Source organism: Pseudonaja textilis, chromosome 2 (assembly GCF_049901715.1).
Source record: "Pseudonaja textilis isolate UNSWEBS1 chromosome 2, rPseTex1.2, whole genome shotgun sequence".
NCBI lineage: Eukaryota > Metazoa > Chordata > Lepidosauria > Squamata > Elapidae > Pseudonaja > Pseudonaja textilis.
Window position 1 is genome coordinate 46,391,619 of NC_141991.1, and position 26,033 is coordinate 46,417,651.

The following is a 26,033-nucleotide window of genomic DNA, read 5'->3' on the forward strand; positions in this document are numbered from 1 at the left end:
ATATATATGTATATGTGATATGTATGAGATAGGAAAATATTGTTATTAATGTAGAATGAAGTAATTAAAAAATGACTATACTATGGTTAATTTTTATAATGAATTAAAGGGAATAAATGGAGGGAAAGTACAAGGTAAATAGGTGATAAACTTGAATTAGCAACTAAAGGAGACATTTTTTTTAACTATTAGAACAAGGATGAAATTATTGAATAATAAATGAAATAACAGTATGTGATAAAATTGCAAATATGACAGATAAAAGTAACATGTGTAATGAATATAGAAATGAAATAAGAATCTTTGATAATATTATAAAGTAAGATATGATAATATTTTAAGAAAAATGAAATAAGATATGAACTGAAGTTGGATAAAGTAAGTTTAATGAATTTAATATTTGAGAATATTTAAAAGAAAATAGAATAAGTAATAATGTGATATGAAATTGAACAAGAAAGGTGAATATGTAATTATGGTCATGTTTGTATTGAAATGTAAAAACCTGGAACTACACTGCTCACCAAAAGAGTTTTTTTTTTAAAAAAATATAAAAACAAAAGAAGAAATTGAATAATGAAATTATCATGTATGTTTAAACAATATGATGATTGGCATTAGAAGAATGTACTGGAATATTGAATAATTAAATAATAAAGGAGTATAATTTAATACAATTATGTGTATCAACATTAGAATGATATAAGTTGGATGAATGTAAGAGATTTGATTGTTGTTACTTTGTTTGTACCAAAATGTACGATGCTTAGGTGCCACACTGTTTATGCACTGATGTATATATGCAGAATAAAAATAAAAACTTTTTTAAAAAAACAAATAAGCTTCTTGCATATAATGCAAGGAAGTCAGAAAGCAAAAGGGAAGCATTGTATGTGAAAGAGAATGTTTAATCTGTAATATTAAGAAAAGCTCTTAGAATATATTTACTCATAAGTGTAAGGGGCTCCAACTGATATTAATTTTCTAGCCTACATTTTCCAAAAGACAACCTGGACCCTTACAAACCAGAATGATATTGTGGCAAAAGCTTTTATATAAATAGAGCTACTGATCCATGATTCTCAGAAATAGCAATAGTACAGGACAGAGGCATTTGGTGTGGTACACTAAATATGGATATATATTTTTTTGCAAATGACAAAAATATAGCAATAGCACTTAGACTTATATACCATTTCACAGTGCTTTACAGCCCTCTGTAAGTGGTTTACAGAGTCAGCCTATTGCCTCCAACAATCTGGGTCCTCATTTTACCCACCTTGGAAGGATGGAAGGCTAAGTCAACCTCGAGCCTGGTGAGATTTGAACTGCCAAATTGCAGGCAGGCAGCAGAAGTAGCCTGCAATACTGCAGTCTAACCACTGCACCACCACCACAATTCTTTTACATCCTGTTGACAGGACTGAATATTTGAATGTCTTTTAACACATAACACAATTGTTTATAGTTTATACGTAATATAGTTTATAGTATATAATTTAAACTTTGAGGAGACATAGGAGAATTTTATGGTCAAATAAACCTGACTGCAAAACAAAACGATTTTCATAAGTTAAATTGGCATTTCAAGTATCTTCCAAATATTGCTTACAATATAAATATCTATTAATCAGCACACAAATAGCTACAGGAATGTGTTCTTAATTTGCTTCAGGTTCTTACTGTGACTTTCTTCATAAACAAATAGGCAAATAACTATCTGAAAATCGCACATGTTGTCTAGCTCATAAAGCAAGGTGACAAACTGAAAGACGTAAAACTAAAATAATAGCCCCAAACAGTCCAATTCATCTTGTTTCTATGAGATACCACATAGTGGTCTACAGAACTACCAATGAAGCCAGCCTCAGAGACTTTTCCATCAGAGCTGAAGATTACTGACATTAAGTCTATGATGATTCATAATTGCATCTTCTAGTTTCTGTTTCATATTATAAATGAATAAATATGTTTTTAGGTTATCTGCATTCTAACCTTAAAATCTAGAGTAGGCCTGCACAACATATGAGCCAAAGACACATGCAACCATCAAGCAGCCTAGTGAAAACTTAACAAATCCCATTGCTAAAAGTTACCATCATCAGGAAGGCTTCACCACCACCACTAGTTTTTCTTAACCACTGTGATGACCCAGGGTGGGGATACAAAATAAACACAGTCACAAAAACCTGGTGAAGCCCCTTTTATTTCTTCACTTTGCTTCCAAGCTCTAAATATTCTTGATTGAAGACAAAAAAACTCCCACAGAAGCAATTACAAGAAGGAGGGAAAAAACAACACAAACCAGGCAGGATAAGGGCCGGAGGACATCCACAGATAACAGAACACACACTTGGACATAAGCCAAACTCAGAGAGGAATCATAAACTAAATATATTTCCAGTCGCCCATACTTTGTTTCCAGCACTCGCCCATACGCATGTCCGTCCTCTTATTCAGTTGTCACAGCTGCAGCCCATGAAGAAGGTCAAAGCCCTCTCCTCCCAAGTAAACCACATCTCTCCCTTATCCTCTCCTCCCCGTGAGCCCTAGGATAGAGAGGAGATGGGCCTGGGTCCTCCTCTGACTGCCCAACCGGCCTCTGCCCTTCCCCAACCTCCTCCACAACCTCTGGAGCCACACTTCCACTCCCTGTCAGCGGTTCCTCCTCTGACTCAGAGTCAGTCTCCACCAGGGGCATGACAACCACCTTCCCTCTGGAAGACATGCTGCTGAGTGCCTTTGATGCCTCCAATCCTCAGTGACGTTGCTATTGCTGCAGGAAGTCACTGAACACACATCAGCACACCAGATACTCCTTGGTAGTCCACTATTATTTTTATTGTGTCAGTGTGGCATTTTTTGTGGTATGAGTTATACCTGCCTGTTCTAAATGAAATAATGCTGAACATTACTGAACTGTCACTAGGCAGAACATTTCAAGCCCTGACATTATAGACCATCACTTAAATATGAGCTAGCCGTGTGCTGCAGCTGCCAAAAAAGCCAACACAGTTCTAGGCCACAGAGAGATAGACTCAAGATCATAAGAAGTGTTAGTGCAACGTAAAAATGCCTTTGTAAGGCCACACTTGGAATATTACAACCCAATTTTGGTTGCCACAATATAAAAAAAGATGTTGATACTCTAAAAAGAGTGCAGAGAAGAGCACAAAGATGATTAGGAGACTGGAAGCTAAAACATATAAAGAGCGGTTTCAGGAACTGGGTATTTCTAGTTTAATGAAAAGAAGGAGCAAAGCACTTGAAGGAGGACAGGAAGCAATGGGTGGAAACTAATCAAGGAGAGAACCAACCTAGAACTAAGGAGAAATTTCCTGACATAAGAACATGATAACATAAACAAGTGAAACAGCTTGCCTTTAGAAGTTGTGGGTGGGTGGTCCAACACTGGAGGTTTTTAAGAAGAGACTGGGCAGACATTTGTCTGAAATGTTATAGAGTTTGAGCAGGGGGTTGGACTAAAAGACCCCCAAGGTCCCTTCAAACTCTGTTGGTCTATTATTCTGTTATATACTTCTATATTTTAAATTTACCCTTCATTTTAAAGCACAGTACATATATTATATCCATAGAATTGCACTGAATTTGACTTTTCAGACTGGTATTTCACCAGGAATATTTGTCAGCAGCTGTTTGAGTTTCTGAAGGCTCTACCTTGCTTTACCAGTGAGTATAATTAGCCTTATTCTTAAACAGGACTACTTTCTCCAAACAAACTAACATGAGATGTTTCAATATACAGAATTGATAAACCCAGGTAAATTTACAGACTTTGCTACTCATCCAAATAATAAGTGGATAAAAGTAACTTTTCATGAGATGGGCAGCCCTGTAAATTTGATGCATAAATAAAATAAATAGAAACAGAAACTAGCTGTTAGGGAGTAGCAAGAATTGACACTTTGCAAGAAATATAAAAGTTAATTGTTTTATATTAAAAAGGAAACCCAGCCACCCAAATAGTTCTATTATCCAAGTTTATTATCCAATATATCATTAGATTTCAGCATTTTTGTCCCCTTGCAGATCAAAAGCCAAACTCTACTTATCCCTTAGGGGAATAAGTCAAATGATAAAAGCTCAAAATTATTCAAATTATGGTTTGAAGATAGAATTTAAGTTGACTCATTTCTGCAGGGCATGTGCCCTGTCACTTATAATTATTGATTCTCCTTGACAGTTCAAATACTTTAATCACTCAGTGATTAAATTAACTAAGGTGGAATAGATATAAAAAATCAAAGCATTTTTAAAAAAACAGATGTTTTACTTAAGCTATATGTTACAATTTTCCTTAAGACTTTAGATGTAAACATGCCTATAGTTTTCCTGAAAGCCAGTTTATAAGTAATTTGAAGAAAAAAACCCTGTCCACCATTACAACTTGTTTTGGTTAGAAGAGTCCTCAGATAATGGAACAAGAAAAAGAGCTTATAAAATGCCTGAAGGCTAAAATGACAGTCTGATAAAGATGAGAGAAGAAAAAGGAAGAAAGGGTCCTAGAGAACATAACCGTGACCCCTCTGAAATTGACTTGCTGGCCTGTGGGCTTCTTTCTTAATGGTTTGCACAGGGACTCTAAGAGAAAACTACAAAAGGATAAAGAAGTTAAATCCTCTAGTTCTTGAAAGACTCGGTTTCTTTGTTAAACAGAGCATTCCAACATACGCATGATAAACAAGACTAATGTTTATCCAAGCAAATGTCATGTCTGTTTAAATCTCTGGATCAGCTTTTGGGAAGCTTTGGAATACCCTTCCCTGTAACACTTACTTCATACTAAATGCCATGAAAACAATATTATTTTTTTTACCATATAAAATATACAGTGAAGATGTCTGCAAACAATACAAAAAACAAATAAAATAGTTTCCTTTCTATACTATTTTATATTTTACTTTAAAAGATGTGTATGTTTATGGTCACCCACCTTAAAACTCAGCTGACAACAATAAAACTATAAAAACCATTTAAAAAACTAAAAACCCAGTGACTCAATCAATTTTCCAGGGTGCCCCAACAATCCTTTACAGGCTTTAACACTCTACCCCAGTACATGAGTAAATGGCAAGGTTTTAATGGCCTTCAGGAACACTAAAAGAATGGGGGCCTTCTGGATTGTTGAGGGCAATATATTCTATAAAGGAGGGGCAGCCACAGATAAAATCTACTTCCAAGGTTCCATTAGATGATAATGTTTCCAAGGGACCTTGAGCATCCCCTTCCTACTCAATCTAGTGGGATGGACAGATATGCCTGAGCCTGGTCCTGGTCCTATGCTATGAATGATAATGATCAGAACCTTGAATTGCACCTGAAACAAAATTAGAAGTCTGTGCAGCTTGCATCACAGGGATGTAACAAGGGAAAATCTAGAGGCGCCCAATACCATGCATACCTCTAGGTTTCCCCATATTCTACCCATGTTGTACAACCCAAACTTTCACATCTTTGTCTAAATCTCTACTGCACAGCAACTTTTCAAGTCTCCTCAGTCTTTTCTTATTCTGATGCTTAAGTAGATATATGGATTACCCCATATTGAATCAAATGATTACTATTGTTTTTGAACCCTGGGTTTGATCCTTCTTTAAATGAAATGGGCTGTATCATCTAAGAAATGAAAAAAGAGGAGAAAACAGATCAACTGTAACACTGAGCAAAAAAGGCAGACGTGGGTGTATACCTCAGACATGTTTACACGGCCTTCAAGGAACGAACAGTCTCCTGCGTTGTGAGTACAAATGTGACGATATTTACACCAGTGGCAAGGGAAGGATCCATTCACACAGGACAGGCAGCTGTAAAAAAAAGGCATGCATTAATACTTCTTGATTATATAAGAGTTCATCTTTTTTCATTATTACTAGCAGTGTGTCATAAACAAAAGAGGCTCATGACAAAGATCCAGAAAGTTTTGACAATATATACAATAAGTGAAGAAGTGAACATCAGGGCAAGAAATGAAAAACTTGTACTATATACAATGGAACCTGTGGGGAAGATTTTATAGGTTAGGACAGTGGATTAACATCTGGATAGGGCCATAAGTACTGACATCTCTATTGTTGCTAAAAGCCTCAATGACTTTCTGGCAAAATGTTTGCCATATAATACAAATCATAAAATGGCAATGGGAGAAACACATCATCTCTTAGGATCATAATAGGATATAGAGTGAAATGTCAATGAAAAATGTCCCTTACAGTGTCCTCCAAGTCTTTTTCCACAGTTTTATGTCCTTAGTTCCATGCTGAGACAACCAAGTTCACTACTGAATCAAAGACGAGAACACTATATAGATGCTAAGACACCACCTTCAGTGACTGCAAACACAGAACTTTACAAATGTCACAGTTTAATATTCACATTCCTTAGCCCTTGTGTCAACTGCCTTCTCCTTTCTCCTCACTGGGGCCTCATAATGCTTTCCGTGTGATTAAATCTGTGCCCCAAAGACCTCGGCTTCCAACTTGGCAGCATTACAATTCTTTCTTTCCATCGATATGCACTATGGGTTGAGAAACAGACTTTGTGAGCTTTATTTTGAGATGTATGAAAAGCAATTTAAATAAACAGATAGAAAAACAACAGAGATTCATTGAGTGGAGAAAAATATTGCATGGGGAGGGGGATGCAGTTACCGAAAATCTGAGTCAGATTAACATTTGAAGAGTTGTTATAATAAGATTATATTTTTAACAACATACTACAGTATCTTCTATTATCTACTCATGTTGCTTCTGTGCATTCTATACACTTCAAAAGGATGGAAGGCTGAGTCAACCCTGAGGTCCATCAAGATCAAATCACAGGCTGAGGACTTCCGGTTTGCAGGCCTTCGGCGGCAGGCAGGAATCTGCGATTGTGCGCAGTTTCTGCCTGGGCTCGCTGCTGGAGCACCCTGAGCCAGCTGGCTTTGGGGCTAAGCCATCCTGTAGAAGTGGTGAAGAAGGGGGAGATCGCCAGCAGGGTCGAGGAGAGCTGCATCTCTCCTCCTCAGCTGGTCAAACTCCCTTTCCCGAAGGCGGTAGGAGCGGTGGTCAGAAATGGCCACCTCAAAGAATCACTCAACCAGAAAAGAAAGTGCAGGAGGAAGATAAGAAGTGAAAGTTTTGGCTGACCGGGTTAAATAGCAACAACTAAGGTACCCTGGAATTTAAATTTTATAAAAGATAACATCGCTCCCAAAGAAGAGTCGGAAGCAGCAAAAGAAAGTGAAAAGGGAAAGTTTTTTTTTTCCTTCTCTCTCCTTCCATTGACAACAAAGAGAGCTGAATAAGAAATCGGAAAAATCCGCTTTGGCACTAATAGGCAATTAAACTGAAAATATACTTAAATGCCAAAGGGACAATAAAGATTTCTGAACACTAAAAAAATTTTTTTCTATAACCAGGAAGGGAGAGGAAAAGAATAAGGGCAGGATCTGGAGGGAGGAGACTGCCTGGATTTCAAAAGAATCTAAAGTTAAATCTCAATAAGACTTCTAAAAGATAGATTTTAACTGGAACTTTGCAACTAAATAGTAACCCCAGGAAGAAAGTTTAAATTTTTTTACAATGGCATTACTTCTGGATGAACTGAAAATGGAATTTAAAAAATATAAAGAAGAGGCACAAGAAGGGAAGGGCTCTTTTGGCTCTGTTTTTTGATTCTTAGAAATGGCGATCTGTACCTACAAGAAACAACAAGATAAGACTGTGCAACAAGAGGATGGGGACAAAGAAGAAGCCGTCTTTAATGAACAAGTAACTCTATCTGGGGAAGAAAGGGGAAAGTGGGGAAAGAGAATGGAGAATTTAAGACTTAGAAAAATGGCCAAAAAAAGGAAAAATAATTTGAAAAGTGGATATAATGTTGGAAAGCAACAGAAAAGGAGAATACAGAAGAGGGAAATGGCAGTGGAGAGGCGGGGGGGTGAAAGGGGGAGAGAGAAGAAGAGAGGGAAGAAGGAAAGGAAGAGAAGTTACAAAAGATTTGGAGCAAGTTGTAAAGAAACAGGACTTATTCAGAGATAACGGGTGAAAATTTAACTGAAAAAAGGATTCTGTGAAGGTACATTAGATTGTATTGTTATATTTGTAATAGAAACAATGTTAGAAAGTTGGAAACAACATATGATTAAGAGGGATGGAATAGTCGGTGTAGTTTGGTGAAACTTTTGTGAATAAAATAAATGAAATAAAATAAATGAGAAAACTGAATTAGGAAGGAATGGGAACATTTTAATTACTCAATGTTTTGTGAAATATGGGTGAAGAGGGGGGGAATTAACTATGGAAAGTTTATAAGTATTCCCATGGAGGTGTGATATTTATCTGAAAGGTAATGTGTAAAATGTTAAGATTAAAATGAATGTTAATATTGGTGATGGAGTTGAATTGGAATGGATTGTTGTTTTAATTATATTATATATTTATAATTTTTTCTTTTTTCAAAATACAGTGTGTAGCTTTTGAATGTACCAAGCAGAATCCGAATGGAAGTTATGTATTATATTAGGTGTTATATTTTAGGGGAAAGATATAAAGGCGTCATACTCCAATCAGTGATTACAGGAGAAATTTTTTTTAATGAGAAAAGATAGTAGACAGTTGAAACAGGACAGACAAAGAATATAAGTACAATGATCTGAACTGAGATGAAATAAACAAAAAATTAAGAAATTTAAATGAGGGGAGAAGCTATATCGAAAATGTAGAATAGTAATAAGATATGGAGTGGAATATAAAAATGAGCATGAATTTGTGTCTGTACGAAGAGATGTAACCTGGGATTATGCTGCTTTCAAAAAAGATGTTTTATGTTTTTATGTTTTATGTTTTGTTTGTTTATGTTTGTTTTTAAAAATCAATAAAATTTTCAAAAAAAAAGATCGAATCACAGGCTGTGGGCAGAGTATTGCCTATAATAACACATTTTAATCACAGCACCACCAGGGCTCAAAATAATTAGTGGGTTTTTGTTTTGTTTTTTGATAGATTAAGAATTCTTTAACTTCATTTTCCCCAATGTTCAAACCTATAATCTCAATTTTATTTATGAGTTTTTGATCTTCATTCCCATTTGTCTCTATTTTGTTCACACCTGAGAGACAGATTCAGGAGCTCATTGTTAGTCTTTATTTGTGATATGTGTGAGGATGGGAAAGGAAGGGAAACAAACAGATGAAGTAAACAGACCTCTAGTTTCTGTTTTAAAATCAGCAGGAGCCTTCTTTCTCATACTGACAATAGTAAGGGCTGCTACTAATCCAGAAACATCAGATAAATAGACATCCTAGAAATCATATTCCCCAGTTTCTGGTACACCAGGGCCCAATTATACCTGCAAAAACAGAATGCTACTATCTGGTTTTGCTGTAAATGTGTTATGTTTTCAATTGTCATCTTATTCAGGCAAATGTTTTTTATCTCAGCATTCAGAGGAATGAAGATTTGTATGAGACCTGAGGAGAAACAAAATCAATTCCCATACTAATATAGCTTTGGTGAGCAATGTGAATAAAGTCTTGTTAAGAAAAATAATCAGGAGATGGGTTGCCCTGACTGTAATTAGGTAATTCAAATCACAGTTAGTCATTAATCCACCCATGTTTAGCCCACTTTCTATAGTTGAGTAACCAGAGACTTAACAATTGGTAGAACTTTGGTGTCATTACAAAAGATACAAAAAAACAACTATTTTCTGAAAGTTTATTTGCGTTTTCATTCCCAAACCAAAAAAAAACAGATTTTAACAAACATGTTTATTTATCTCATCTATTTATATATCACATATATCCATACTTAAATGCATGTGTGATTATGCATTTTTAAAAATACCTAAAATGGTACAGACATAATTAGTGGCAAAATATTGAATAATTTCAGTATCTGGGAAGAAACTATTAAATATTTTACATTAAAAAATGTATGAAGTTAATCCTTGCATATCAGATTCAAAAGATGTTATGTACCATGTGATGACAAAAACATTCAGCACTATGGGGACACCACTGGACTTCAGTGGGTACAATACAAAATTCTCAATTCCATGCACTCGCTTTGAACTCACTGGTCCATATAGCCTTTTCCAATTATTCATACCTGTTGCATCAGCAAATAAACCCCATGAGGGAAAAACAAAAAAAATGCCCAACTTTGTGTCAAAAGAAATATAGTAACAGAAGCAGTTAGATAAGATAGCACATAGACCTGACATCCACTCTCATCAGTGAAACATGAGCTGAACTCATTTTTGAGATGCCCACAAAAATCAACAGCTTTGAGAATAATTCTATTTAATTGGGAGGGTATAGGAGACACGCATATTATTTTATTTCCACCTTCCACGTTGTATAGTATTAATTCTGCTTGTCACAAGCAAAAATGTGTGTCAGTTATAAAGTACGCGAATGGCGATCAATGACTGAAAGTTGTGTGACAGTTGCAAATGTATATCTGTTGTGTGAAGCATGCAAACGGTGTGTGTGACACTGCAATGGCTGTAAATGCAAGTTTTGGTTTTACCACTGTTGTAACTTCAAATGATTGCTGCACAAGGTAGTGAGTATGCAAGGGCTATCTGCTTATAATGCACATGTATTATATTTCTAGGCTTTTGCTAAGTTCACTTAATGGGTAAGTTTAATGCAGTAATATTTATGTTTGAGAGATTAATAATGTGAAAATGAAAGTGAATTACTCCAGTGCCAACATTGATTCTTTAAGCAGGAATGAAATAATTCAATGTGAGGAACTAAACGCAACTTCAATTGGGGTTTATTAGTGGGTAGTCCTATGCACCAATCTCTATTAACATCTTCCATCCTTTTTTGGAAGTTTTTCCTCTGCCACTGCTAAGGAAAAAGAAATACTTTTCATCTCAACTGATCACCCTGGCAATATCCACTGAGATTTCTTATTTTATCAGAGTACAAGAGCCAGGGAGACTCTTCAAACTTCTATTGAGATCTGAATATGCTTCATTCAAAATTAAGCATTATAGCATGTTTGGGAGTTTATCCCCTATATCCATATGTCATCGCTATCTGTTTATGTTTCAGCAGCAGGTTGCTTGACAGCCTGACACCATCTGTTCCATCTCTCCTTTTTCCTGGGGTGAACATTGTTTACTGAAAATATTCAGGGACTAAACATTTTTAACGTTTAGAGAAAGTAACTGCATTTCCACAACTTACATATTTGGTCAAACTGGCTCAACCCAGTCATAATAGGCTCAAGCCCAATCTTCCTTTCAAATATAAGTATTGTTTGAGAGGTAATACTCAAATCCTTTCATCTAGTTCAGGTAATCTCTTCACAAGTGACATTTCCAGCAAATAAAGCTGTAAATTGATTAATCTGATCTAGAATGAATGGAAAGATTCTGGGGGGCGGGGAGCTAGACCGAAGTACTATTTCCATCTCTGCTACAAAGTAGCATTTGAAATGTGTTAATTAAATTTCTGTTTGGGTTGTGAGTTGGCTAGACAGGATTTCACATTTTTGTAAAAAGCCCATTAAATCTAAGATAATGAGAGAATGGCAATACCATCCTTCAAAAGTTATGCTTTATATTTTTAGACAATTAAAGCCACTTTTGTTTCTTTCACTGCTGCTGTTTTTAACTAGGTTTCACAGCATCTGAATTATGATCGATTCTCACGCTTGCCTGAGGTCAGGTTGGTTTGATTTTGCATTATACTGGATATTAATGTAATTCTGGAAGCAGGGCTATATAATATATAAAAAGCGCTATAAAAAAAGTTCTCAAAGCTTCATGGGAATATCGGAGGGCACAATGCCCTCTAGTGGAGAACATCTTTGCAACTTATTTTTAAGTACTTTCTCAAAATATCAAATAATCAGAGATGCAAAGCCTTCTTTGCCTGCTAATTAGGTTTAAAAATATTCAACAAAAATGTGCAGTCCTATACAAACTTCTGGATTCTGCTATGTGAATCTTTCTTTTGCAGTCAAGATTACTGGGTGATGCAAACCAGAGTTTATGCTAGTTTACAGAAGGTGTTTTTTTTTTCCCAGTAGCTTCAATTACCTAATTGATGTTCAAGAACCACAAAGATCTTGATGTAATTGCAATATTTTCTGGCAGTCTCTGTCTACAAACCTACTTTCTTTATAGTCCTCTGTGAATGGATTTTGAGCAGAATTAGCAGAAGGGCCAAATAATACCATCCAGCAGCATTATGTATGAAAAAAGTTTTTTCTAAAAAAGAAAAAAAAACCCTTAAAAGTCAGAAGAGGTTGTAAATAGTGGGATGCTTCATTCTAGCTGTCCCCACATAGGAAGAAAAAAATTAGGGTGAGATGAGTAAATTCACATAAATCCAAACAACATCAATATTTAAAAAACAAGGGGCAAACAAGTCTTTTAATTGCAAGGCCATCTTGCTGATTTTAGCAGTTTGGGAATCATTGTACCTGTGAAACTATCCGACATACCTTTCTTCCATCTATACAATACTGTTATTCCTTATTGCCAGCCTAATTTATGAAATGCTTTATTTCAATTCACTTAGATTACAATACTAAAAGAAAAAAGATAGCACCAATATTATTTATGACTGGCAAAGATTCTGTAATAAATACCCTTATTGAAATTTTCATACACAGATAATATATAATGAAAAATACTTCAGGTAAATGTGGACATACCCTAACCCTGACCTCATTATTGCAGCTGTTAACTTAAATTAATGTATTTCTATGCCTTCCTCCACAGTCCAGATATAACAACAGACCAGTTAACTGAGGAGCAGAAAACATTGTATCAAAGTTCCTTTTTACAGATACACATTTAAGGAGAAACACACTCATCTTGCAAGAGAGTTAGGCAGTCATCCAAGTAGGTGAGATCAGTGTAGAACTAATGCCACTTCAGTGGTCAAATGCACTGAAACTGGATTTATTACAAAGAACGTTTGATAATCTCCCTCAAAACCAATTAACCAATTAATGTTCAGTACACTTGCAATGTTTTCACTTTAACATTGTACATTACATTGAAATATGCAACAAGATGCGAAAAGACTGAATTTTCTTGGAAAATACATTCTTTAATATATGTCATGTTACATATTACTGAGTAATAATCCAAATGAACCTATAGACTCACAAACTATATAAAGTATTTACTTCACAGATTCCAATTAAATTTTTAGATAATCTACTGAGGAAATGGTAAAGTGGTTGATTACATTTGCTTGATTACATTTACAGAAAAAGTAAATATATTGTCTGTACTGAATGCATTGCATCAAGTTCAATGTAACATACCCACAAGTATTTGTAGCATATGTAGATAAGAATATACATGAAGACTATTGAGTAGGGATGATTATAAACACCAGTGTCTGAATGATACACATACCTGGACAGCCTCTTGCCACTTGAGAATTTCCCATTTTCTGAATATGAGCCTTAAATACTAATGGAAAGAATTCCAGAATTAATATTCTTTCCTCAAAGTTCATATCATTAGGGTCCTATTCAGGTGTCACTTTTTAATTTCTTCTCATGTACAGATTTTACTGCATAGGATTGCTCCTGCAATGCTTACTTTTTATATTTATAAAGCATGGGAAACAAGTTCTTTCTTTCATCTCTGATTTTTCAAGCTGACCATTCTTCTGTAGATTTGTGCATGACTTTTCTGAAAAAGAGTAAAAGTCATGCACAAATCTAAAGAAGCAAAAGAAGATAAGAGAAAGCAAATTATTTTTAAAAGATAGAGTGACAGAGGAAGGAATGGAGTGAGAATAGCCGGCTTTAAAGAAGTTTGGAAACAAAATATAATTGAAATACAGGTAATCCTCGACTTATAACCACAACTGAGGATAACATTTATGTTGTTAAGTGAGACATTTATTGAGTTTTGACCCATTTTACAACCTTTCTTGTCAGTGTTGTTAAGTGAATCAATGCAGCTGTTAAGTTAGTAACACGGTTGTTGAGTGAATCTGGTTTCCCAGTTAATTTTGCTTGTCAAAAGGTTGCAAAAGGTGATCACATGACCTTGGGACACAGCAACGGTCATAAGTATGAGGCAGTTGCCAAGCATCTGAAATTTGATCACATGATCATGGGAATGCTGCAAAGGCTGTAAGTGTGAAAAACGGTTATAAACCACTTTTTTCAGAACAGTTGCAACTTTGAACAGTCACTAAATGAACTATTGTAAGTCAAGGAGTACCTGTAATCTAATAAGGAAAATGCAGAAAGAAAGATTTGGGAGTGACTATTTGAATCAGTAGAATGTGATATGATGGGAGATACCAACTTGACTAACACACATACACCAGGGGTGGGATTGTACCTGGTCAGACTGGTTCTATAGAACCAGTTGTTACGATTCTGCACAGTTTGGAGAACCAGCAAATCATGCCACTGGCTGGCCCCTCCCCTCCCCACCCCTGCCCACTCACCCCTTACCTGGCATGTGCATCAAACTTGCCTGGTTTGGTAAGTTGCAATTTTTCCTTTTTCTTCCCCCAACCATCAGCTGTTCTGCAGTGCCGGGAGATTTAGATTAGCTAGAAAGCAGGAAATAGTTGGATTTCTTGCTTTCTAGCTAATCTTAAAGCAGAGCTGAACCTTCCTTAGGACTGAAGCTTCTATTTTTCAGTGCAGACTCAGGTAGCAGATTGCAGAAAGATAGATCTCTGAGTGAATCTGTGATTCTGCAAGCAACTCAATCTGCCTACCTGCTTTGCCTGATTTGGGGTAAAAGTTGCTCCTTTTTATTAAAAAAAAATCAATATTTACATAAATATTTATAATATTTACATGCAAGCCATGCCCCCAGGAAACAAGCCATGCCCACCTAGTCACATGACTAAGCCACACCCACAAATTAGGCCACACCCACACAACTGGTTAAGAAATTTTAATCCCACCCCTGACATACACATATGGTTACTTTAATATACTTTTGATGTGCTTGGTAAGTAACTACATAAATATTGTAACTTTTTAACATTTTGTTTGTTGAATTTCTAGAGCGTGTCAAATTTTTAAACTTTCAATTTCCAAACATTAGGAACGTTCAAAAGTTGTGACATACCTTGAGGATTGTAAAGCTATTTTGGTTACTGTAATATAATTTAGAGGTGCTTGGTAAATAACTACATAAATATCATAACTTTTTAACATTTTGTTTGTTTCATTTGTTCTAGTAACTCACAGGTTTCAATACTGTAATGCACTCTGGTTGCAGAACAGAACTCCAATGCCAAAACCACACCAGACAGTTTATAGTCAAGACAACACAATAAAGCTCTAAAAACACATATTTTTAAAAAGGGATTATTTAAATAAGCAAATAATAATTTAACTCTGATTAATTGTTAGTTTAAATGGCTAGTTTAAATATCTGTTTTTACTTTTATCTTTCTATCACGAAGTGCCAAGAGACATTGGTTGTCAGCAGTAAAACAAGCTCAATTAATTGACTAACTGATGTGATATGATTTTTGACTGCCTATCTCAAAGATAAAACATCCTATAAAATATATTTTTTTTCAAGAATCAGTTACAAGGTAGGGAACATTATTAGTATTCTTTAATACAGAATTCCTTTCTTACAAGGAAGAGAATCAACATCTGTATGGACAATTAGGTTGATCTTTGATCTGCTATATAAGAAGCCTACTGGATGGTATATCATGCTACAAATATCTTCCTAATTCTATTAAGAGACAATGATTTGGCGTTTTTCATCTGCTTTTCTATTACTTCTGGCTAGAAGAAGTCATCATTGTTAGATGGTGAGGTTCCTGTCAAAACGGCTTGTCTCTGAGATACAGTCAACAAAATGGCTGTCGGTTTGGAAATCCATTAGGACAGTCAGAAGGTTAAGGGCACACAATTTATACTTCTAAATGTATGGGTTTTTTTACAGGTTTATTGTGTCATAGCAGAATACATTACTATTCAGTGAACATCAGGGTTAAACTAGACTGAGAAGCCATCTAACAAGAGAATGATTCTTAGCATCTTATACTTACAAAGAAAAAGAAAATCCTATGCACCCAGACAAAAACATATGATGCTGGATGGTATTCCCTTATCAGAATAAGAAAATGATTGAAGTTATTTTGGAAAGATAAAAAAGTTAAGGAAGACATAGAAAACTTGGCTTGTATATTTTGGTTAAAATATTTTGATCTCTCAAAATCAGTGCTGTCAGGTAAGGCAGTCATCTGTTCTGATAGTGCTATTTTAAATTCTGGATTAGACATAGTAAAACTATTATCCCTTTATGTAATTTTAGAGGAAAAATTGATCTGGTGTGCATTACTGAGATTTTACTGGATGGGCATCTCACCAGCAATGCCTTTTTGGATATTTGGTCCAAACATCATTGAGGGTGGAAGGCTGTTGGAGAGCTGGGTTTGCTAACATTATAGAGATCCCCTTGCCTCTCGCTGAAATCTAACACTAATTCTGAAACCATGTACTTGGTTGTTAAGGAAGAGAGTCTCATGTTAAAGATAGCCAGGTAAAACAGCCCCATGTATTATTTTTCATACTTCCTGGAACTTTACCTGGCTTAACTGTCTGAGGTAAATCTAAGAGATCAATGTTGGAGAACCCCAGTAGGTTTAGGAGTCTTCAAGATTCATGCTAAAGGTTCCTTTACAAATCTAATTCAGAATGTCATGGTCCTGACACTTACAGAACTTTTGAGTTCATCTAATACAAGGGTCTTCAAACTTGGCAGTTTAAGACTTGTGGACTTCAACTCCTAGAATTCCTGAGCGAACATGACTGGAGAAGGAATTCTGGGAGTTGAAATCCACAAGTCTTAAACTGCCAAGTTTGAAGACCCCTGATCTAATAGTTTCACACATATAGTAGGTCAACTTTTGATTCAATTTTTTTTTCTTGGCAGCTTGGCAAAGAGAAGGGACTCTATATGTATGTGGGGAGATTAGAATTCATTTGAAAAGGGCAGACCACTTTCTCTTGACTTTCAACTAGTATTGACAGAAGGATTCCTGAATGTGTAGAGCAGGGGTATCAAACTCATGTCCCGCAGGCCAGATACATCATGCATTGGCCATGACCACCCTCCAGTTTAGCAAAGGGGGAAAAAGTTGCAATACATCACATGATGACACATAACACCAGGAGTTTGACACTCCTGGTGTAGAGTATTATCCTGCTAGCAAGACTAATGATCCTGTCAAGGGTCTTGTCAAGTCATGCAAACATGGGACAGAAAGGGCCACCAATACTCCTCGGCATTTTCTTTTCTTTTTCTTTTCTTCTTTGCTCTATACTGTAATAGGATAAATCTTGATATTTTCTATTATTTTCTTATTTTATTTATTACTTTATTTGTATCCAGCTTTTATTAATTTTGCAAATAGAGATAGAGAATGTATCCAATATACCTTCTTCCGTCTGTTGTTCCCACAACAACTTTCTGAGCTATGTTAGGCTGAGAAAGAGGGACTGGGCCAAGATCACCCAGCTGGCTTTCATTCAAAACTGAGCATAACATAAAGCTACAGATTATAGAACGGAACATGGAATTATTGGCATGAATTATAAAGGTGAATAGTAGAAAATTAAAGAGAGAAAGTGTGCCTAGGAAACTTGATCTGTCTGCATGTAATCAAAAGATTAATGCTCAGAACAATTTGATACACATCGCCAGAGGAACAATGAAAAGAAATAGGAGACACTGAAAACTGGAGCAGCCAAAAAAAATGTGAACATTTCAAAGAGGAAATGATCCAAGTGGCTTTTAGTACAAACTATCACAATAGTCAGGAAAAAAAGGAGCATGAAAGCCTTGGGCAACAAACAGAACAACACAGACTTTCAACATCAAGCAAAAAGGGATAAGGATTCTTGATTAAGACATCTAACAAGCAGAAGTAAATAACAAAAACAAGAGAATGACAGGTGCTTTAAAAGACTGGAGAAATCACAAGAAAATGTATAGCTAAGATAAGTAATCAAGTAATCATGGAAGTGAACTGAGAGAGGCAAACGAGATTAAAGGAAGATGAAAAGAATGTGCTGAAATCCTTTACGGATAGGATTACAGAATGACGTAGAGGGAATATATTCAATAACTGACACTTCTAGAAAGCTGCCAAAAGTACAAGTACCAAGTTCAAAAGGAAACTTAACTGATCAATTTAAATATTTAGGCAAAGAGGCAGTTAAAGTGCTAGCATCCCTATGTCAACAAATATGGAATAAGACTATGCTGCTTAAAAGTTGAAATATATTAATATATCTATAATACCAAAAAAGAGAGATAAAAGATAATGTACAAATTAATGTACAAATATATCCAAAGGGTTTGTTTGTTTTTTTAAAAAAGAATCATATATGGAGAAATATCAATAACAGATTTCAGAAAAGGCAGAGGGAGATATCACATAGTTAACTTAAGATGGATATAATGTAGAACATTCAGCAAAGCCTTTGATTGTGTAGTTCATGTCAGTCAGAGTGTAAAATATATTAAGGTCAATAAAGTGCCTTATTCTTCTTCTGGAGAACCAGGTTCATAATAACCAGATGATTCAGAATATGGATGGGAGTGAGACAAGGATGTACATTATCCCCACATCTTTTCAACTTATACCGTAAATATATTTATATGGATGGTAGGCCTGGAAGAAAAGCTGGAATTAAAGATGAAACTCTACTCTAAAGACAGACATGTCAAACTCAAGGCCCATGGGCCACATCCAACCCACAATCTGGTTAGATCTGGTCCGCAGTGCTGTATTGGAGACAGCGAGGGGCCGACCTCTGTTGCCTTGGTACTGGCTCACCATAGCCTGGCTGGGTGCTCCCCTGGGCATGCGCACAGGAGGTGGCGAGCATGCGGAGGATGGTGTGCAGCTGACCTGTAATGAACACTGTCTTGCCCCACAGGCTGATCATTTTGTCGGTTGTAGTACAGCAGTGTATAAAGCCCCAGTAGCAGTGCCGTACCCACCACCAGCACCTCTGCAGCCTGCAAGTGCTTCCCTTTCACCGGGATGGCCCCCATCCTGCACATTTTAGTGACCTCAGAAGGATAGTAGGCTGAGTCAATCTTCCTTGTGTGTCTAATCACACTTGGTCAATGAAGAATTAATTCATTAATCCCCTCAAATGAAGTCCTGGAATTCTAGAACTTGATTTGTTCTCATTTTGTCTTTGTCCCTTCCAATACTGTTTTTCACAAACTTTAATAAATCCTTTTTGTACATCCAACATAAATTATCCAGGACACTCTTGATTTGGTAAAATATCAACTGGTTTCATCTATGTATCATTGGAGCATCTCCTTCCATATCATACCCATAGCTCATCATTTTTAAATCCACTGTCAAATCAGATTCAATCCTATCTGGAAAAGAGTGTTCCTTTTCCATATCAGTTTCTAAACAAAATATGTCTATAATGACAGACATTTTTAAAATTCACAGTTAAGTGTGAGTTCTACTTCAGCCTTAGGCATACAAATCTGCTGGGTGGCTTTGAGCTAGTCACTGTCTCTCAGGCCAATATACCTCACAGGGCTTTTGTTGTTATGAAAATAACAAGAGGATGGAGTATTAAGCACTGACTTGAGTTATTTATAAAAATAAAAACAGGATTTAAAAAAAACCTCTAAAAACACTGTTCACAAATATCCTCCAATTTTAAAGAATTTTGTTACATTCTATATTAGTAAGTGAAACTCACATGCTTTTTCCTTTTGATTTTAATTTTTAATTCCTTCTGGTTCCTCTAATGTCCAACCTTCAAAATCCCATCTTTTCCTTCTCCTTCTACCACTCTCCCTCTCCCCCCACCACACACACTTCAAAACAACAGCATTTTTCCACAGTGTTTTAAATCTGCCAACGAACCTGCCAGAGACTACACTAAGTTTCCTTGTGAAGAGTAGCTGTCTGGATAGTTCATGGGCAATCCCAGTCGTCTCCTTGTCTAGAGAGGAATTGCTAAGATTTGACTTTGCACTTCAATTCTTCATTCTGCCACAGTCATTAACTCCACTCTGAGGGAAACTATCATTAATTTGCCATTTCTTTCCCAGAAGTGCCAATTCCTAGTATCCTGACAATTCATCTCACTTAAACCATAAAATTAGGTGAAATTAAGCCAATCCTATTGAACAGTACATACTCTGATCGTTACATTCCAAGATAAATACAGCTGAGTCTTTTCTATTTTTCTATGAGTCCTTCACATCACATACTATCTGCATTTTTAAACTGGAATATTAAAGACTAAATAATTCAGACAAAGAAAGCAGATGTTCTACGACTGAGCTACAGCCCTTACCCACCAAGGGTTGCCTGCTAAATAGCAGCTCATGTAGAACAATGTAGTCTGTCATCAAATAACAACAGTTGCCAGGAAAAAAAATCACATTAGAGTCCACACACTTAATTCTTGTGGATATATTGTAAGTCTTCACACATAGTCTTCCAAACCCAGTTCAGGGTTTGATTTATGAAATCTTAACAGCCCCTTTGTATCTTCTGAAATCTATTTCTAAATCTGACAAAACAGTATTTTCCTAACTATTCTGCTTGCTAAAACTAGATACCACTAACCCTCTAACTTATTCTTTTATTAGATAAAACCCTCCTTTTGGAAATCTGTCAAAGTCACAATTTAGAATATTTTCCAGGGTTTTCTTTGTTTCCAATGGCGCTATAGAAAATGCACAAGCAGATTTACATTTTGCAAATGTTAGGATGAAACAAAGCAAGGGTATTTTATACACTATGATCCCAAATCTATTTTTCCCCAGTCCAGTATATTTGTCTTGCAAATATTCTGAGATTTTGGAGAACATTGTGATAGTTCTTCAGCTGATATCAACTAACTGTGCCAGCTTTACTGAAGCAGCTCCAATTTGCCCAAGTTACTGAGAAGACCCCCTCTAATAATTTGAAATTTTAATCCATCTATAGGAGACAAATAACCCAATGCTCAAATTCTTAAGTTTTAATCCCAAAGCATAATGTCCAAATACAGAAGTTGTAAGAAGTAACTCTAAAAAGTAACTTTGAAAAATCATAAGAAGTATCTCAATGCTCAAGTTCCTAGCTTTTGACCTGAAGTAGCACTGCCCAAATGTAAAAATCATAATTCATGGAGATAAGAAAACTCCAAAAGAAGACTAACTGAAGTTTAGGGACTGTTTAAGGACTGCTCCTGATACTGGGATTTATCCATTTTAAAAAGAAATATTTTACAGATTTCCCGCTGAAAGAAGTCTGAAATCTGGAGTAAAAATATATTAAATACAAGTATATGCTTATTTATACTTGCTAGTTAAATTTCTCTCTAAAAGAAGTCTGAAAACCAGAGTAAAAATATATTAAATACAAATATATGCTTGTTTATACTTGCTGATTAAATGTACAGTATCATGCTGCCAGGGATCAAATGTATTTTAAAAAATCCAGACCAAAATGCATGATATTGGTCCCCCTTTCATAACTCCATATTTAAAAGTTGTGAACCAAGTGTTTTATTTTAGTTTTAAGTTTTTTTTTTAATATTTCTGAAATTGCAATGTAGCTACACAGGCTTTTTTCAATATGTTTCCAATCATGACAGCCAGACTAAAGAAGATTCCCACACAGCTTGTTTATTGTTCGCAGGATGTTTTTTGATAGCAGTAAAACAAGCTCCTTTTTTTTTCTTTTGCTCCTAATTTTTTAATTAGTGATCATTCTTTCTCCAAAAAGCTGTTCTTTCTGCCTACAGGTACCCATAATCCTCTTTATTATTTGCATTTTAATTCCATATATGCCTCTTCTTTTCTAAAAAAAAAGGGGGTGAGTGGGCACGACTAGCAACTAGTTCCTGTTCTGTGTTTGTATTATAATGCTTCCTCAGAAAAGGTACCATCAATTCCCCCAAAATGTGGACCATACATACATATTTCAAGAAACAAAAGGTTTTCTATAAATACTGCTTAGCATGATGTACAATATAATCTTTGTGGTAATTCAGTTTCTGCCTAGCTGAACCTCCTTGGATCTCCAGACTTAAGTAAAATCTGTTCTTCAGTCCATCAAGCTTGTACACAACATATTGTCATGCTCCTTGACAAGCATTTTGATATATTAGGATTCGGTTAAAAATGGTCTCACAGGCAAAACATTCAGTTATAAGTAAATAACTGACAGAATGAATACAAAAGTAGTGTTTTTCAAGTCACAGGTGTTTGCTACCTTCTATAAATTAGCTACCTTCTATAAATTAAAAACCATAAATAATCATCTTGTGGCAACCTGCCTAGAACATGTCCATTAAGTGCCTAATACACCATCTGGAAAGTGATCATGTCTAAACATATCCAAGAGAAGTGTAAGTATCAGAAAAAGACCAATATTGGTACTCTAGATTGTATCGCAAAGCATGCAACCGTAAGAGATGTCTACTACCCTTTATTTATCATCACATATCTTTTTATGTGACATTACTTAATCAAACTGCTCCGCTATTCACTTTGCTAGAGAATGCACAGTACTGTAGGAGATATAAAAGAGTTTCTTAGTATTAGTTGCTGGGAATACATAAAAGAAAACAGCTGCTGCCTTAATACATTTGAAAGTACCCAGAGGTATTCAGATGGCCATGCATGTTGAAAAAAACCATGCTAGACCAAGAATACGTTGATCAAATTAACCACATAACCTTTAATGTCCATTCTGAATGTTACATATAAGTGACACTTGTACTTACTAGATTTTTTCAAATCTCACCTTTATTACTTTATAAGTAACACAAGGCAGTCAACATATAATATTATTTCCTCCTATTTTCCCCACAACAACAAATCTGGAAATTGAGTTGGACTGAGAGAAAATGACCGACCCAAAGCCACCTAGCTGGTTATCGTGCCTGAGGCAGGAATAGAATTCAGTCTTTTGGTTTCTGGGTCTGGATCTTCACTAACACTCCAAACTGATTCTTTTTTATTTATATGAAATAAATATATGAATAAACAGCAGTATGCACTAAAAGCAAATGCTCAGTGTGTGTGTGTGTGTGTGTGTGTGTGTGTGTGTGTGTGTGTGTGTGTGTGTGTGTGTGTGTGTGTGTGTATCTGCACTATATTGACAAATTAGAAGCAAAAATTGCTTAGAATTTAATTTATGTCCACTACGTTACTTTTAGAAATGATAAGAGATCTTGCATTCTTCAGCCTAGAAAGCAAACTAATGCATGCTTCAAGTTTACAACCTACTGAATGTTCTAAGGCAGATTCAATGAAGGAGAAAGAAAGAGCATGTTGTTTTCAAAAAATATTTCAAACATACCAGTTTTCATTTAAAAAACTGTTTTAAAATATTGTCTAAGCAAATCCTGTAGCAAGAAGCAAGCTAAATTATGTAAGGTTGAACAGAGATTCAATTGGCATACTAAGTGATTGCAAGTTAATATAGAATGACAAACATTTATTTATGTATTTGTTTTTCAGAGAACTTATTTGATTGGACTTCTTCCTTTATGATGAACCTCAAAGTCAGATGACAGCAAAGGAACTCATTGTAAACAACTCGTGTTATCAATATTTCTAAAGTGATTTTATAAATATTAATACAAACCATAATTTGCTTTTTAAAATAATTCATCTAAAATTGAAATTCAATCTGATCATAAATCAGCAACAGTGGCTGTTTATTGCAGAGGTTTTTTTGGCTCTTTTTTAGTTTTTGCATATATTAATGTTTAAAAACAGCATCCTTATTGTGCCTTTCTTGAACAAAACATACTTTTTATTGTCTCTTTTATAAAGCCACTTTTGTTTGTGTTCATACACATGTAAAAATGTACACCTCAATGAAATATCTTTAGACTAAAATATCAAACAAAGAGAAACCAAATCTGAAAAAAAAAACATCATTTTCTCCAAAAAGGATCAAGATAAAAAAGAAAGTCCTGCTCAGAAATCTGTCTCCTTCCCTGCCTATACAATCCACCCCTTTACTGGCAACTATTCAGAAGCCAAAATATGTTCTTTAAAGCTCCATTTCTCAACCTTGGAAGCTTTTAAGATGTGTGGACTTCAACTCTCAGAATTCCACAGCCAACATGGGAATTCTGGGAATTGACATCCACACATCTTAAAGCAGCCAAGGTTGAGAAACACAGTTCTAAAGGAACTGCCGGTGTACTGATTTCCCAGTTGTAGCCTTGGCATCACTTCTCTGTCCGGAAAAACTACAATGGACTTTCCTACGTGCATATTTTACACTCCGCTACCCAGATCAGAGTTTTGACTATTCTATTTTGCTATCCAACTTTTATACCCTAGACTAGAGAGTTCTCTTGGATGCAGGAATTTTCACAGGAAACAAGTGCGGGCATGTTCCCCCTTTCCTGCTCAGCAGATCTAGTATCAAGTAATAGATTATACTGCATGTATGTTAAGCACCTCTTAGGCTTCTAGCATCTCAATATATCCTTCACTTTCCTAAATATTAAAAAGAAATCTTCCCTAAAATTATTGTCACAGCATTTGGCAACAGAATTTAAAATATCACAGAGATGCTTTTTCAAGAGTTTAGGGTTGAGGTTAGGATTGAGGTTAGGGTTAGGGTTCAACTGAAGAACTGACAAGCTGAAGAAGCTTCTTGGATGATAAGTGAAACGTCTTCAAAGAAAAACTAGAAAGTCCAGTTGCCTCTTGAAAAAGCACCATAGGGACAACCATGACCTGAATGATTGAGAATCTCCATAGGATTTAAAATAGTTACTTTGCCTATGAAAATAATTTGTTAAATATTATAGAAGCATAGCTCTATTATGCAACCACAAATACAGCCATCCCAACATGTAAGCAAGATATTGAAAGCAGATAGGAAAGGCCCCACGTAAAAATTCATTTATTTCAATGATGCTTACACAAAAACCTCTCAATATTCATAATTGTCCATTTCATCATTTCAGCCCGCCAACCAGCCTCCCCAACAAATAAATACTTCCTAAGAAAAAGATTCAGACTGGCCCTATTAAGTGTTTTTGTGATAACTAGCTAGTAGTTGGAAAATGAATACATTTTCCATGTTGGAAAATAAACCTTTGGCTCAGTCTGAGGTCCTAAGAGCTCTGAAACAGGTTTTCATTGAGGATATTCCTGTACTTGGCTCCATTCAGCTCTTCCTCAACCCTGATAAGTCTCCCAGTCCCTGCTGTTGAAAAACACACCCACAACATTATGCTGCCACCACCATGCTTTGAGATTGGGAATGGTATTGGGCAGGTGATGAATGGTGTTCAGTTTTCTTCAGATGCAATGTTTAGAATTGAGGCCAAACAGTTCAATCTTGGTTTCACCAGACCTGATAATCTTGTTCCTCACAGTCTGAGAGTCCTCCAGGTACATTTTTGCAAACTCCAAATGGACTTTCATGTGTTTTGCACTGAGCAGAGGCTTCCATCTAGACACTCTACCATAAAGCCCAGATGGATGGAGGACTGCAGTGATGGTTGTCCTTCTGGAACTCTGTCCCATATCTTCACAGGATCCCGGAACTCAGTCAGAGTGACTATTGGGTTCTTGATCACCTTTCTTACTAAGGCCCTTCTCCCCCAATTGCTCAGTTTGACTGGGCAACCAGCTCTTGGAAGAGTCTTGGTTGTGCCAAACATCCTCCATTTGAGAATTAGGGAGGCCACTATGCTCTTAGGAACCTTCAGTGCAGCAGAAATTTTATTGTAGCCTTCCCCATATCCATGCTTTGCAATAATCCTGTCTTTGAGCTCTGCAAGCAGTTCCTTCAACCTAATGACTTTGTTTTGCTACAACAAGCATTGTCAGCTGTGAGGCCTTCTATAGAGAAGTGTGTGACTTTCCAAATCATGTCCATTTAATTTACCACAGGTCAACTCCAATCAAGGAGAAGAAACATGCCAGCAACAATCAAGAGAAATGGGAGGCACCAGACCTAAGTTTCACATGTTTTTGCAAATGTGTGGTCTGACTACTTATGCCAATGTGATCTTTCAGTTTTT

At 35.8% G+C, this 26,033-nt stretch overlaps 1 protein-coding gene across 7 annotated transcripts in view; it reads right to left on the bottom strand.

Annotated features, from left to right (window-relative positions):
- The window catches only part of PLXNA1 (plexin A1), a 391,291-nt gene that overhangs the window by 140,951 nt on the left and 224,307 nt on the right, over positions 1–26,033 (bottom strand). For all 7 annotated transcript variants that reach the window (XM_087923772.1, XM_087923767.1, XM_026723218.2 and 4 more), the window contains one exon: positions 5,711–5,825. In XM_087923772.1, the coding sequence (XP_087779898.1) occupies positions 5,711–5,825 (115 nt within the window). The remainder of the gene's footprint in view (positions 1–5,710; positions 5,826–26,033) is intronic.